This window comes from Alligator mississippiensis, chromosome 6 (genome assembly GCF_030867095.1).
Source record: "Alligator mississippiensis isolate rAllMis1 chromosome 6, rAllMis1, whole genome shotgun sequence".
Taxonomy (NCBI): Eukaryota; Metazoa; Chordata; order Crocodylia; family Alligatoridae; genus Alligator; species Alligator mississippiensis.
Window position 1 is genome coordinate 70,764,713 of NC_081829.1, and position 14,469 is coordinate 70,779,181.

The following is a 14,469-nucleotide window of genomic DNA, read 5'->3' on the forward strand; positions in this document are numbered from 1 at the left end:
ACAGACTTATCAGCTGCATGCAGCTGTATCAGAAATCAGACTGGTATCAGCTGATAGGCCTCCTTAATCAGCTATCAGTATCAGCCCCCAAAATCTCTATCAGTGCACCCCTAGTATTCAGTCTGTGAATCAGTTTGTTTCTGGTGATATAGCCTAAATCATTCAAGGATTTATAAATGAATAAACTCTGGTCACAGAGACTAATAGGTATATGTTTTGAGGTTTATGATTTAAGGAAGGAAATCTTTGGTTGTAAGGAGGACCAGATCTTCCTGTGTTCTGGAAGTGGCACTAAGGCCTTACTCTCAATTTGGATTTTTGGTTACTAAGGTAACAGAAACATTGAATAATGAAGTCTGCAGACTACAGCAGGAAAATTAATCCCAGTTAGTAGTTAATAAAACTTGCATTGCAAAGGCTCATCAAATTATTCAAACTCATGCTTGTACTCAAAATGCAATTGAACAGTGTTTCCTATGTGAAAAAGCTTAATAGCTCAAATACGCTTTTTGACTTAACGAAAAACCAGGCTACAAGTCAAGGAAGAAGGATGGAAAATCCAAATGGCAACAAGTTCAGTGTCAGTGCCAGTGAAGGATACTATCTTCCCTTTCAGTCAATCAGTGTTCCAATGAAGAGCCACAGAATAATAAAGATTGAAAAACAAAGTCCTACTTATTTGTAAAATCTTTTTGAAAGAAAAAAAAAGGCATAAATATCTTATTCATAAACTGCACCTCTTTATCTACATTTTAACTATTTAAAAATCTTCCTGTATTTTCAATGATTATATATTATTTCCTTTCCTTCCCTGAGGTGGGTCTGCAAGCAATTCAGCCATATAAGAATAACTTCACCCCATAAAATGTACAAGAATAATATACAGTATAAAATCATAAATCCAGAATTCAAAATTCCAGAATTCTCAAAAATTCAGCACTGTAGGCAGATGGCATCAGCTGCTCCCAGGACTGCAGCAGGGAGCAAAGCGGAGAGAAGGCTCTTGCTGCTGCATGCACCCTGGGAAGGCTGCAGGCTGGGGGCTGTGCCGGGCTCCTCTTGGGGGGCACGTGCCCCTGGATCTGCGTGTGGGACTAGGGCAGGCTGCCGCTGCAGTGCTAAGGCAGGCAGCAGTGCTGGGAGGGCAGGTTGGGGAAGGGGGGGGTGCCAAGGTGAATTTTGGGGTGGCTGCAGCCCCCTTCCCAGTGTCGCCACCACCTGCCCCAAACACCAGGAAGAGCCCAGTGCTGCTGCTGGCCAGCCCCAGCCTGAAGCAGCAGCCTCATTTCATCCAGCATGCAGATCCGGGGCCACATGCCCCCCCAGGAAGAGCCTGGCACAACCCCCGCAGCCCTCCCGGGCTGCACATAGCAGCAAGAGTCATGCCCTACCCCCTCTGATAGTTTCCTCCACTTTGCTCCCTGCTGCAGCCCCAAGTGGCCAATGCCACCTGCCTGCAGCTGCTTAGCTGCACTGCGCCCCTCCCCTTCCCTACCCCAGTCTCACTCTCTCCTTCCCTGACCCCCCGTTTCAAATATCCAGAATTTTCAAATTTCTAGCAGGTTCTCAATCCTGAGAATGCCAGATTTATGAGGTTATACTGTAGCATATAACAATCCACTATTACCCTGTTAATGGACACTGTGGTTTCTGCAATGCATTTCTATACAGTTTCAATGGAAATTGTTTGATATTAATTTATTACAGTTTGTATGACATTGCTGAACACTAATTAGTACAGAAAGAGCTTAGTTAAGTGGTGTATCTGAATTCAGAAAGAAGGCAGGGCAGAGCAACCTGTTAGAGATTTGTACCTCTCTGAACCAGTTAGTCCCTAAGGTATGTGCTAACATACCTTTAAATCAATCAGTTGAAGTTCAGCCAGTTGATTTTCAAATGGCTTAATAACCTGTACATAAGTGCAAAGGGTTGTTTGCATGCTCTACAGACAGCCTGCTATGCTAAAAGCAACCAGTCAGGAAACATAAACCACACGTCCCAACATGCTTTGCAGGCTCTTCTGTCCACCTGGATACAGGTGAGACAGGCCCAGAGAACAGGTCAGGGCCAACTGACTGATGCCCCAAGGGACCCCACCTCTTTAAACCTTTCAAGCTGTCAGACAGCAGACCGGAGCAGGACTCCTGTCTTCTCAAGCACATCAGTTTCCCCTCCAGGAGACCAATAGATAGCACCATCTGTTGGATCCAGCACAGATTGCTGCTCTTCAGCAACTCCCCAGCCCTTGAGCTAGAGTCCATGGGGAGGTATCTGCGGGTCTGGGAACAGGGAGCCTGATAGGGTCCATAAAGAGAACATGGCAGGGGAGGACAAACAGAAGGGTTGTGGGGAGGGTGGTGGTCTCCAAGAAGGGGAGCAGGGCTGGAACAGCCTATGTCTAGGCAAGAGGTGGGGGAGCTCCTTGAGGGAGACCATGTCCCCCTGAGAGGGTGGTAGGATGTAGGGTCCAGAGCAGGGATGCAAGGGTTGGGCCAGGTTGCACTGGCATGATCAAGCATCTCCAGGGACAGTGGAGATAGTTTGTATACAGGTTAAGGGTGCTCTGGACAATGAGGGGGGCAGAGTCCAGTGCTGGCAGGTGGCTTCCCCCACCACTACTGGGGGGGGGGGGGGGGGGGAAAAATGACAGCTCCAGGTCCTCTGGGCTGTAGAGAAGCATTGGATTTTTTCCCAGTGCCTCAGCTGTTAGTAGGAAGGGCTTTCTGACACTAGGGCTGCAGCAGCAGAGTGCAGCCCAGGTCACAGAGCCTCCCTTTGGGGGGCCACAGGGGGGGGGGAAGGGAGAGGTGAGCACAGTATGCTGGGATGTTAGAAGGCACCCTTGCATCCCCAGTCAATTGGTTGTGTGCAAGCATTTGTTCAAATGCTTGTACCCCAATCACTTAGCGCGTCAAGTTCACCTGATATGGTAGAGATTTCCAACACTTCAATCATTTTTTAAACAAAGTGCTGTGAGCCCTTCTTTACAGAGCATCTCAACTGATAGAACTGCAAGTGGGGAGAGGAGGAGAGGGGAGGGGGCGTGTGCCCCTGGATCTGCACGAGGAGGGGTGGGCTGCACGGGGTTCTTCTCAGCAGGGGCTGGTTTCCGAGCGGGAGTCAGCTGTGCTAGAATGATGCTGCATCCACCGCAAATTTCACCACAGCTCTGCTCCCAGCACTGCCACCGCCAGCCCTCCGGCACTGCTCCGGCTCAGTGCCCTGCCTCCATCCACCCACTGGGAAGACCAGGGCAGCACCAGTGGCTGGCGGCAGCAGCACTGTGACCTGAGCTGCAGCAAAATCTGGGGTGGATGCAGCACCCTCCCTGCACCCGCTTCGAGTCCAGCCCCTGCCAAGAACAGCCCCAAGCAGCCCCGGCTCCAGCCCGCCAACCCACCCTGCCCTGCACAGATCTGGGCCCCTCGGGGTGCAAGCAGCGGTGGGAGCCCCCCCCCACTCCCATCCTAGCAACACCTGCCCATGCTTGTCCCCTTTCTCACTGCAGGAGGCATTGTTCTGCCCCCTGCCCTACCACATTCCTTCCCTCCCCCTTCCACCACAACAGACTGACCAGCTGGAGGCAGCTCTCCATGCTGCTGGGCTCTGCTCATGGCTGCGCGCAGCACGAGCATTTATCTGCCAAATTATTGGCCCCATTGGGCCAATATCCAATACAGCAAATTTTCTTTATATCAGTCCAATATCAGATTGGTACTGATATATCGGTGCACCTCTAAGTGCAACAACAACAACAAAAGTTAATAGTGAGTTATGACCAAAAAAACTAAGGAGAAGGTTGTCTCTAAAGCCAGAGTGGGCAATTATTTCAGCTGCCAGGCCACTTAACAAGTTTTGGTGAGCCAAGGGCTGTGCTGGAGCTGCGCTTGGGGCAAGCAGTGGTGGTGCTGGGAAGGGGGTTACAGAGAATTTTGGGGTGACTATAGCTCCCCCATAGCTCCCCCTCCCAGTGCCACTGCCACCCACCCCACCTCCCCGAGCGTAGTCCCTGGCCGAGCCCGCCCTCACCTCGCGCACAAATCAGGGGGTGCACGCAGCAATGGGAAGCTGCCCCCTCTCTACCGCCTCATGCCCCCTGGGCAATCTGCCATCCTGTGGCTCTGTCCAGCACCCTGCCCTGGCTGGGTAGTGCCTGCCCCAGACCCACTCCGTCCCTCACTGTGGGGGCCTTGGTCTGCCCCTACTCCAACACCCCTTTTCTCTCCGCAGATTTAATGGCGGGATGCTGCTTTCCAAGCTGCAAGGCTGCGTTCCTGGCCGTGTGTATGCTGTGACTGCACACACGCACACAGCATTTATCAGACACATTATCTGTTACATGGGCCAAAAAGCTGATTGTCGATAATGTTGATTTTCCTTTATCGGTGCCGATCTGGTACGAACCAATATATTGGCGTATCTCTAACTTAAATTCTTCTTTGTGACTTTCAGTGCTTCCTAGAGCTCTGTTCACACAGTTTAATTTTCCTTATTCACCATTAACATCCTGTATTTCACTAATTCACTCTCCTTAAAGATAACCTGTAAAGAAGAAAAACACTGTGTACATGTCTTTTTTTGATTCCTTGTGATGAAAGACCGATGGCATCTCCCTGATGTCGATTTCAGGCTTGTTGGCCCGCCTTTTAAAGCATCAAGATGCTCAGCTTTCTGCTCTTTTTCTGTTTTAAGAGATCTTTGTTGGCTCATAATTATGCCTTTAGACCTCTCAACCTTCACTTGGTGGGGTGGAAGTACTGAATCTTTTTTCTGATGCATTTGATTTGGAAATGTAAACAAAAGTAACATTTTCAAGTTTAACTGGCCATCTCACTCACTTTCTACAGCAAAACACAACAAAAAACACACAATCCCATTGTCTCCCATCAGGATTCTCTAACATATCTAGTCACACTCTTTACTGCCCTGCCTCCAGTCCCTGCAATTTCCTCTTTAACTCAACAGTGATTATCCTTTATCTTTATGCCCCTTCCAAAAACATCTATCAAAATGCCCCAATCAGCTTTGTACTCAAGTACCTTAGAAGCCGAGGAAGACATGGAGAAGAACGCTTAGCCCTCAGAAGCGCATCTAAGTCTACCCCAACCGTGAGGCTGGTCTGATACAAGATCCTGCACAGAAGTCCCTGTTTCTCTTATTAAATATTCCTGAGCCTCACAACATCCCAGAGGGCTGCGCGGTCGTGTAACCACCGTTTCACAGACCAGTAAGGGAGACATCGGCGGGTCAAGCGATGTGTTTAAAGCAACAGACTTAGTAGCAGAGGCCGGAAGTGAAACTAGACCCCGGACCGCAGCGCTCCGCCCCGCGGCCCCCGGAGCCAGGCCGGCGGCACCGACCGGTCCGGTCTCCCCCCGCATTCCCCGCACCTGTCCATGGTCTGCTGCAGCGCCGAGCCCACCGGCTCCGACATCCCCAGGGCCGGGGGCGCGCAGGCCCCGCCACCGCAGCACGGGCAAAGCGCCCGTCCTAGCCCCGGGCCCAGAACCTAGCAGCGACAGCGGCTCCTCCCCGCGCCGCCCCGTTGGCCCCTCCGTCAGCGGACGGGGACAGGGACGGGGCCCAGCGCGCCGGAGGTGGCTGCAGCGGGCGCAGGCCCAGGCTCCCCACGCGCTGAGCTGCGCTGCGCAGCGCCACACAGGCGGGCGGGGCTGGCTCCTCTGTGAGGTCAGGCGGCGCAGCCCCGCCCCGCGTCGGCGCTGCTGAGCGGCACGCGCAGCCCCCTGGGAGATGTAGTCCTGGCGCCGCCCGCGGCGGAGGGGATTTAAAGGCCCCCGGGGCCGGCGTCCCGGCTGCCGCTCGCGGGCAGGTAGGCGCCGCCTTCCGAGGGGGACGGAAGCGGCGGGATGGCCACGTTCGCTGAGGGAAAGGTCAGCACCAAGCCCCTCGCTGCTCCCTCGCCCCGGGGGAGTTAAGCGGAGCCGCCGCTTCCCCCGAGTGGGGGGACCTTGCTTCGTGCCCCGCGGCCGCTCGGAAACATGAGGGGGAAGGGACCCCTGGGCAGTCCCCAAGGGGCGCGCGCCGGTGCGAGCAGCTCCCGCCGTGGGGGGAGCGGGCCTGTGGCGAAGGGCGAGACGGGGGCTGAGCCCAGACGGGGCGGGTGCGGAGCTGGAGCCGGTACCGAAGGGTGCGCGCCCGGCTCGTCTCGTCTCTGCCTCTGGTCCCGGGACAGCGGGTCCGTTATGGCCGTTAACGGTCTCTGTGACAGCCCCTTCCCCCGCCGCCCCACTGAGGAGTCTCCTCTCCGGGGGTCCCTGAGGAGCGACCAGCAACTCGTGCTTGATTTAGAAGAGCCTCTGGTTCCTTCGGCGCTGTGGTCTGGGTGGGTGTCTGTCTTGACGTTTACTAAAATATTTCACGATTTGTCAACTACAGTGACACCGAAATACCAGTTGTTTCTGGGCAATTGAAGCAAACTGACAGTTGTGTGCTGGGCACTGCAGCCCTGGCTGTAGCGATGGGCAGGCGCAGGAAGGGCTGAGGGAACTTCAGAGGTTACTTCCCACCACCCCACTCTTGCCTCCTCTCCGTGGGAGAGGCTTGTTTCCTTTGCCTGGTGGTTTAATATTAAATATTAGCTGGAGCTGGAAAGCATCCCGAGAAACGAGGTCTTGTGATGTGGTCTGATACCTGCGTTAATTGAACTGCTAGAACATTGTTCCGTAACTGGATACTTGAAATTGAACATGTGTTTTTCTTCGGCTGAAGTGTATTTTCATTTATTGTTCCCCTTTTTGTATTGGTCCTTTTTCCTTCCCATATTATATACTCCTTTGTTTAGGCCCCATCTAGGCTTGAAAATTTTATTGGTATAATGGCCAGGGTATAAAATTTAGTGACATAGTTAGTGGTAAGAACCATTATGGGGTTATATTGGTGTCATTGGTATATGGTGCATTATAGTTCTATTCTTCTTTATAGCGGTGCAAAACACCTTTGCACCACCATAACTGCACCTAAAGTAGGGAGTTGTACTATCTGAATTGTATTATACTAGCTAAAGCAGCATATTTTTCCAGTATAGACAAGGTCACAACTGTTGTCTTCCTCTTCCCACTTTGAAAAGCATCAATTCCTTCCTTCGCATGTTTTATTTTAATATTACCATTTGGTATATATCACCAACATACACACATGTGCATATGTTGAAAGTTTTAGTGTGTCCAGTAGCCAATACTGAAGTGAATGGGACGAATGATCTGCAAGGATTACAGAATATATCCATGACCTTTTCTAGTCCTGTTCAGTTACTTTCAAATGTGTCCCTTTCTGTAGAAATGATGTGCCTTGGATAAATGTTGTATTATGTCTTCGGTTTGGGTGTTACATTAATGCTCCATGGAGGAGGGTTTGTTTCATTCTTCTTTTTTTTTAGAAGAGATATTAACAGCCATGAAAGATTTAAATTGTTGGACATGGGAAATTACTTGAATGCATAGTTTTCTACTGTGCCAGGACTGGTAGAAAATTGTGCTAAGTACATAAATTTGTCTCCAGTACTTTCCAAAGTATCTGATAGTTTTCTTCTAACGTTTTCAATATTTTTCTGTGTTTAATTTATTGCATTTTTTTAAATAAGTTGTGCTTTCATTAATCTTCAGCAAGTTTGGGAGAAAATACAAAAAATGCAGCTCCAAGCATAGCCACTAATTTTGCAACTGCATTCAAACACCTTGACTTAGGCACCTGCTCAGCTGCCATTGACTTCAGTAGAACTCTGGAAATGCAAAAGTGTCTGCTTAGGCAGATTAATTGCAGAAAGTATTGTGAAGCACTTTATATTCACTGGCTCCTCTAGGAACACACTTCTACTCTACCCCATTTAGTTCCTTAATATTTTGAGTAAAGATGGCTTTAAGAGTCTATAGAGTTCTGCAGAGCTTGCCAGAGCTGAAGGTCTATAGGCTGTCTGCCATTTGTTTTGACAAATATTCTTTCCCTTGCCTGCTCTAGCGTTAATAGAAACAGTTAACATAATTCATAACTGTATAAAAATAATTGTACTCAAGACATTTAGAATAGCATTTACCTAGTGATTCAAATAGGAATGCAAAGTTGCATATAAATGAGGAGTCAAGAACTATTAACATGTCTTTAAATTTCAGGAAGTCCTGTTGCTCTAGCCTTGTGTTTAGGCTGCTGGCTTCCCAAGCCAATCGGCCTGGATTCAAGACCGCTGGCTGCTTTGGCCAGGGACCATTTCTGCTACACGTCCACTTTTTATTAATTAATTGGATGATGGGATTGAGTACATGCTTAGCAAATTTGTGAACAACATCAAGTTGGGGGGGATGGGGATGGGTTGCAGTTACTTTATTGGGTAGGGCTAGGAACCAGTACTATCTGGATAGACTGGACAAATGGCCCTCAAGCAATCGGATGAGAGTCAACAAGGACAAGTGCAGGTATATCCCAAGTCCTGTACTTGAAATGGAATAATTGCATGCACAAATACAGACTGGGGCGTGACTGGCTAGGCTGCAGTACTGCAAAGAAGGTTCTGGAGTTTAGACTGGACTATAAACTGAATACTGATTTGTGTTAATAGGAGTGTCACCTACAAATCAAGGGCAATGATTCTTCCACTCTAATCAGCACTGGTGAAGCCTCACCTGGAGTACTATGTCCAGTTTTTGGCCCCACATTGTAAGAAGGATGTGGACAGATTAAAATCTAGTGCAAAGCAACAAAAATGATTAGGTGCCTGGGAAGCCAGACTTATGAAGAAAGGCTGAAAGAACTAGGGTTATTTGATAATAGTCTTTAATAATGGACAGATAATAGTCTGATACATTCTACAAACACCTGAAAGGTGACTTATAAAGAGGATGAAAATGGGTTTGTCTCTGTAGCTGTAGGGGAGAGGACTAGGAGTAATGTCCCCAAACTTCAGCATGGGAAATTGAGATTGGAGACTAGGAGGAAGTTGCTAACTGTGAGGGTGGTCAAGCATTGGAACACACCACCTAGAAAACTTGTGAAATGTCCATCCTTGGACATTTTCAAGAGCAGGTTGGACAGACACTTGGCTGGGATGGTGTAGTCAGGGACAATCCTGCCTTGAACAGAGGACTTGACTAGATGACCTTGTGCAGTGGCTTCTAGTCCTACTTTCCTAAGATTCTAAAGGATAAACGCCTGAACTAATTAACAAACTTACTTATATTTGTACAGAAAATTAAAAATCCCGTTTACTTTTATAATAGAATTTAAACTCTACTTGGAAAAAAATAATTAATATATTCATTAAATTAAAATTGTTAAAATAAAAGATGGGCAGGTCCTCCTTACTGCTTTTACTGATTTAATCTGAAGGCCTAAGTGGACAAAAGTACATTAAAATTACTTTTATTTATACTCTGTCAGAGTATAAGCTAGCAATTAGGCCCTTGAGTTGTGTCAACACTGTTAATTTATCCTGGCTAGGACACCAATGAGGGAACACTACCCACCTGCTCTTACTCAAATGCATGAGACCTCTTTGCTCTGTAGTATGCTTGACAACAGCCTCACCAGTGCTTATTTGGGTTTGGAAGGTGCATGGGAGCACATAAGCAGGTCATGGTCAGTATGATAGAACCTTGGTTATCCAATCCCCTTGGAAAGCACTCCCCAAAAATCAATTTAGTTGCACAAAGTCCGTGAGAAATGTAGTAGTTGCTCTTTATGTGCCTTTATATCTGTTAAAATTGCTTTCCCTATCTGGTACCATTCACTTAGGAGGCTATTTGAGACACTGCACTTAAACAGTTGAATAGTTTTTAGTTTTTCTTCTTCTGTTTAATACCTTTCTCTTGTGCTTTCCTGTTCAGTTGCTTGGACAAAGACACATGTAGTAATATCAAATCAAAATGGTGGTTAAGAGATTAGAGGCTTCAGATATGGTGAGCATGTTTGTTATTACCCTGAAATAGAATAGTTTTCTGATAGCATACTGTTAGGTTAACAATAATTTGGATTATTAAGAAGTATTAGCTTTACAGCTGAATACAAGGCATGACCTGTGGCCTAGCAATGCAGCTGACCACAAGGCAGAATGATAGCTAAGCCTTTGCTTGTGTCAAGTAGTCATTTTAACTGTATTAAGCATTTTCTGAGTTAAAAAGTGGATCTGTGTCTGTGTGCTGAAAAATCAGCTACAGCAAGAAGTAAGGTAAGACAGGGAAGCCATTGTTTTGGGTGCAGTGGTTATGTCCTTGAGAAGTATCTACTACTGTGTAAGGTTTTGCTAACATATTATAATGTTACTGTTACTTAACTTTTAGCTTTTAAAAAGTGCTAGTTCAGCTTAATAGAAATATGCTGTTACAAAGATTTGTAAAGCACCGCCCAAGTATTGCTTTTTTGTTAACCCTGTAAGTCTTGCCTTATTGTAATAAATATAAAAGATCGCCTCACCCTTTGGGGGGGGCCATTTTGCCTTTTGCTTGCATTATGGTCTTTGCTCGAGCAAATAAACAGCTGTCTGTCTTTACCCGCGTTGTCTGTCTATCAAATTACAGCTAGACAACGAACCTTAGGGAGGTTTCTCCCACCACACAGATAATCCAGGGAGTCCTGTAGTATCTTATTTCAGGCATGTCACCATGATGTCAACACCTTTACAGACCTGTGTCACTTAACCACCTAGTAGTTGGAAAAGGATTTGCCTCTTAGCATAAAGAAGGTTAAGGTAGCTCTTAGTCCACTTTAAAAGGAACTTTTAAAATTCAAATATTAATATAAATTAATTGTTCCTAAAACATAGATTGTATGCATGCGTACACAACTGGGGGATCACTAAATCATCAGTTAAATGGGAATAACTTGCAATTCACATTGATCACATTTAAGTGAAGATGGATTAAGAGTTATTCCTGTTACCAAAATGGTGGCCTACAGGTAGTACAGACTGGAGTCTCATGCTTTGTGGCACCCTGTGTCCCAGAAATTAGGGTCTTTTTAATATCAAAAAGGCTTGCTTTCTTGAAAACTAGGTTTAATAGATTATGTTTTGACCACTTACCCAGGCAGTGCTTGTCCATCTTTGGACAAAATCTTTCCCCATACTACTTTCACTTTGCTTGCAGTATAGTCTGTAATCAAGCACCTAAACTTGTTAAATTAGGGGAAACTATTAGATAAAATGTAAGCGAGAAAATACAGAAATAGAACAAATTAACACAGCTTTAAAATATCAATTAATGTAATTTCAACAATTATAATTATTCCAGGGTCCTTATGTGCTTGATTTTTATATATATATATATATATATATATATATATATATATATATATATATAAAATAAAGTTCTCAGAAAAATAAAGGAGAAATAAGATTGAAAATACATTTCAACATATCTCAAGGATAAACATTTTTTGTGCTCCCATGTTACAGTAACCCTACAAAAAGGAGAAAAGAAAAAGGGAACTTTTAAAAACTAGGCAACTCTAATCTGGGAGCACAAACGCTAAAATGCTTTGAACATAGCTAGATGATTTTATATAGTGTCACTACGGGCTAGTGTTTAAATATTCAGTTAATACTCAGAAAGTTAATACCTTAAAGCAAGGGCGGGCAACATTTCCAGCACCAGGCCAGAATGACCCAGTTTGTGTCCAGGGCAGGCCAGTACTAGGAACTGTCCAGCTACACTGTTGCTTGCTGCCATCCATGTTGGGGTGTTGCAAAAGTGAAGTGACCTGCTGTGAGCAAGGCAGTACAAGGGAGGCCCCTGCTCCACAAGCTAGATCACGCCCACAAGCCATAGCTTGCCAATATCTGCCTTAAAGTGTTCTAATAACTTCTGTGATACACTGTATATACTTATAATGGTATTTCCACAGGATGATTACTTTTATCTGTGAACATGATGGATGGACTGAATCAGTGGATAAAACTCTATTTATGTATGCCCCTGCCTTCTTTTCTGTATGAGTCTGTAAAAAATAGAGAATAAGGGTTCCCAGTAGGGCTGATCTTTGACCAGATAACATATTTTAAAATGCAGCTTGCCATGACTACAGGAGGTACAAAGTCTTTTTAAAACATTACTATTTTTCCCCCTAGTCTAGATATATAAGCTCATAGAAGAAGACATTATGCACATTTTGCCAATGAATTGCACAATTGTTTGTGAAATGGTAGAAGAATATCTGGTATCCAAGTTCCTAATTTATAATATGATCTTGGAGCAACATGTTGTCCAGTGGCCAATGCTGATTTACAAGCGGGTTAGCAAACCAGATGGATACGTTTATTCCCAAACACAGTAAGGCCGAAGTTTGAACCTGCCCCACTAAAGACTTGAGTTGTATAGTCTTAGCCCAGCCTTAAGAAATTATACTATTTCTCAGTTACCTTATTTGAAAAATGTGGGACATACTAGCTTCTTACCTCTTATGGTAGACTAACAAGGTCATACTTGGTAATGAAGGTTGTAAACACCCAGTTGGGAGTGTTGAAACCAGAACCCATGATTACTTGCACAAATATTCCATAAGGAAGGGTAACACCTTGCTCTGTCTCTTAGATGTGGCCAGACATGACAAGGTTACCAAAAACTTGAGGGTCATGTGAAATGTACAACACTTGGCTTGTAAAGCTGTGCTATAAAGACCTGTGAAGCATAAAATCATAACACAGCTTCTAAAACTTGATAAATATAACTTTAAAAAACCCTTTTTGGATTTAATTCTGTTTGGTTGGTCAGTTTCCTCTTCCCCCTAAACACACAATTAAGGCAAGTCACGCATCCTCAATTTGTCAGATCACTTTTGGGTTAAATTACAACTTCAAAGGCATTTCTAAAAAGATAAAATCATAAGAGTCACTATTAAGAGAGAAATCAAATCCCCCCCCCCTCTCCTTAATAGCAATTACTATGCTTAGATTCTTCCTTTGTGCTCCTTTATAGTCTCCTGTCTCGTATCTGTCTCAAGTTTAGTTTTCCCTCAGTTTTCTACCCATTAATATTTTTTTTTGACTTACTGTGTTTCACTATACATTTGCTTAGCTTGTCTTGCTTCCCTCGCATTACTTTGGCAGATTATTGTTTCCTACTTGGTTCCCTAACACATTCTTCTTCCCTGCTGCTGTTGCCATATACCCTTTCCCTGCACCTTTTACTGTTTGTCCCTAGCTGGTCTTCACCTGACAACAGCTAGATGTCAGCTTTGTTGAAAACAGATGCCTGACCATCTTTGTGAGGAGCAGCATCGTTTTTTGCCAGCACAAGTAAAAAGGAGATGACTGCCATCTTATTCAGGTTAGTCTGTGGCTTTGTTCCTATAGTAATGTGAGATGGCAGCCATTTTAGGTAACAGCAAAACTTCAGGTTAGGCAAAAATAAATATTAAATGAGACTCCTTAAACATCTTGTGAGAGTTGCATCAATATTGTGATAGTTGGCAATGATCACTGAGCTTTAACTATGGCCTTATGATCTTTTTTTTAGAGTTAATAATATACATGTTAGGAGAATATAGTAACAAATTAAATCAATTAGTAATAAATCTACTTAAGGCATTCTGGTAAAATAGCTTATAAGCAAGAAAGAAAGTACCTAAGGATCAGTAGAAGTAATGCAGGCCCAGAAAAGGGGCTGAATAACTGAATAGCTATAATAATCATTTTGTTTAGACAAGACTAGGAAGGATTGAGAAAATTCAGAAATCCAAACAAAGTTGGGTAATTGAACAATGTGAAAGCAATTGCAGTTCAGTTTGTGCAAAGGAGAAGTAATGCTGTGATAACAATATATACATAAATTATGAGGTCATTCTTTACCTTGTCCCAGAATTAAAGACCAATAACTTCTTTATTAATTAAACTTGGGTATTTTTAGTGTAGTCTTACCTTTCAAATTACCTTTAAGATAATAATTTTATATGAATAAAGATAGCAGTTGCAGCTACACTAGCTATGATTAAATTGCAAGGACACCGGAATAAACTACACAAGGTAAAATTACGAGATATAAAATGGGGCAGAATGCAGGATAGAGATGCGCCTTATAGGCTGAATCAGATGCATAAGGTCTCAAGCAAAAGCTCACTTCATCAGATACTATGGAAGGACATGTGGAGAGCAGGCTGTTAAACCAATTCAAACAATACGATACTACAAAGTTCAGTCCCTCTGTTGTTGGGTTTTTTTAATATGGGTCAATGAAAATACCAAATTAAATTAACTCCTTGTATGTTATTAATGTGGCACTTCATATTATCCTTCTCATTCCCAATTGCCAAAGAGTATTGGTAGGAGAAAGTTTTCTTTATTTTTTTTTTTTTTCCCTGCTGGCCATTATATTTTCAATTGCACTGAATCTGTTGTCTTCATCGTGGAGCACTTCCTTTTTCTGTTTAGCTATGTTCCTTTACATGAACTCTCATTACCTTCTTAGCTGACCTAAAGAGTAAAACTCTCCTTATTAAGAGTTGACAGTTTGGGCTGTGACCCTTTGCAAA

General features: G+C 44.7%; 2 protein-coding genes across 4 annotated transcripts in view; one reads left to right on the plus strand and one right to left on the minus strand.

Annotated features, from left to right (window-relative positions):
- Positions 1-5,679, minus strand: part of MARCHF5 (membrane associated ring-CH-type finger 5) — a 77,076-nt gene extending 71,397 nt beyond the window's left edge. The window contains exon 1 of one of the 2 annotated variants that reach the window (XM_059729983.1): positions 5,391-5,679. In XM_059729983.1, coding sequence (XP_059585966.1) covers positions 5,391-5,434 — 44 coding nt within the window. In that variant the 5' untranslated portion in view covers positions 5,435-5,679. The remainder of the gene's footprint in view (positions 1-5,390) is intronic. The other variant, XM_006273251.4, reaches the window with a different exon arrangement.
- An 84-nt stretch (positions 5,680-5,763) lies between these two features.
- CPEB3 (cytoplasmic polyadenylation element binding protein 3) overlaps positions 5,764-14,469 on the plus strand; it is a 180,756-nt gene continuing 172,050 nt past the window's right edge. Inside the window, exon 1 of one of the 2 annotated variants that reach the window (XM_019484225.2) lies at positions 5,764-5,891. The gene's annotated coding sequence lies outside the window, so the exon portion shown is untranslated. Of the gene's footprint in view, positions 5,892-6,125; positions 6,344-14,469 lie in introns of those variants that run through there. The other variant, XM_019484226.2, reaches the window with a different exon arrangement.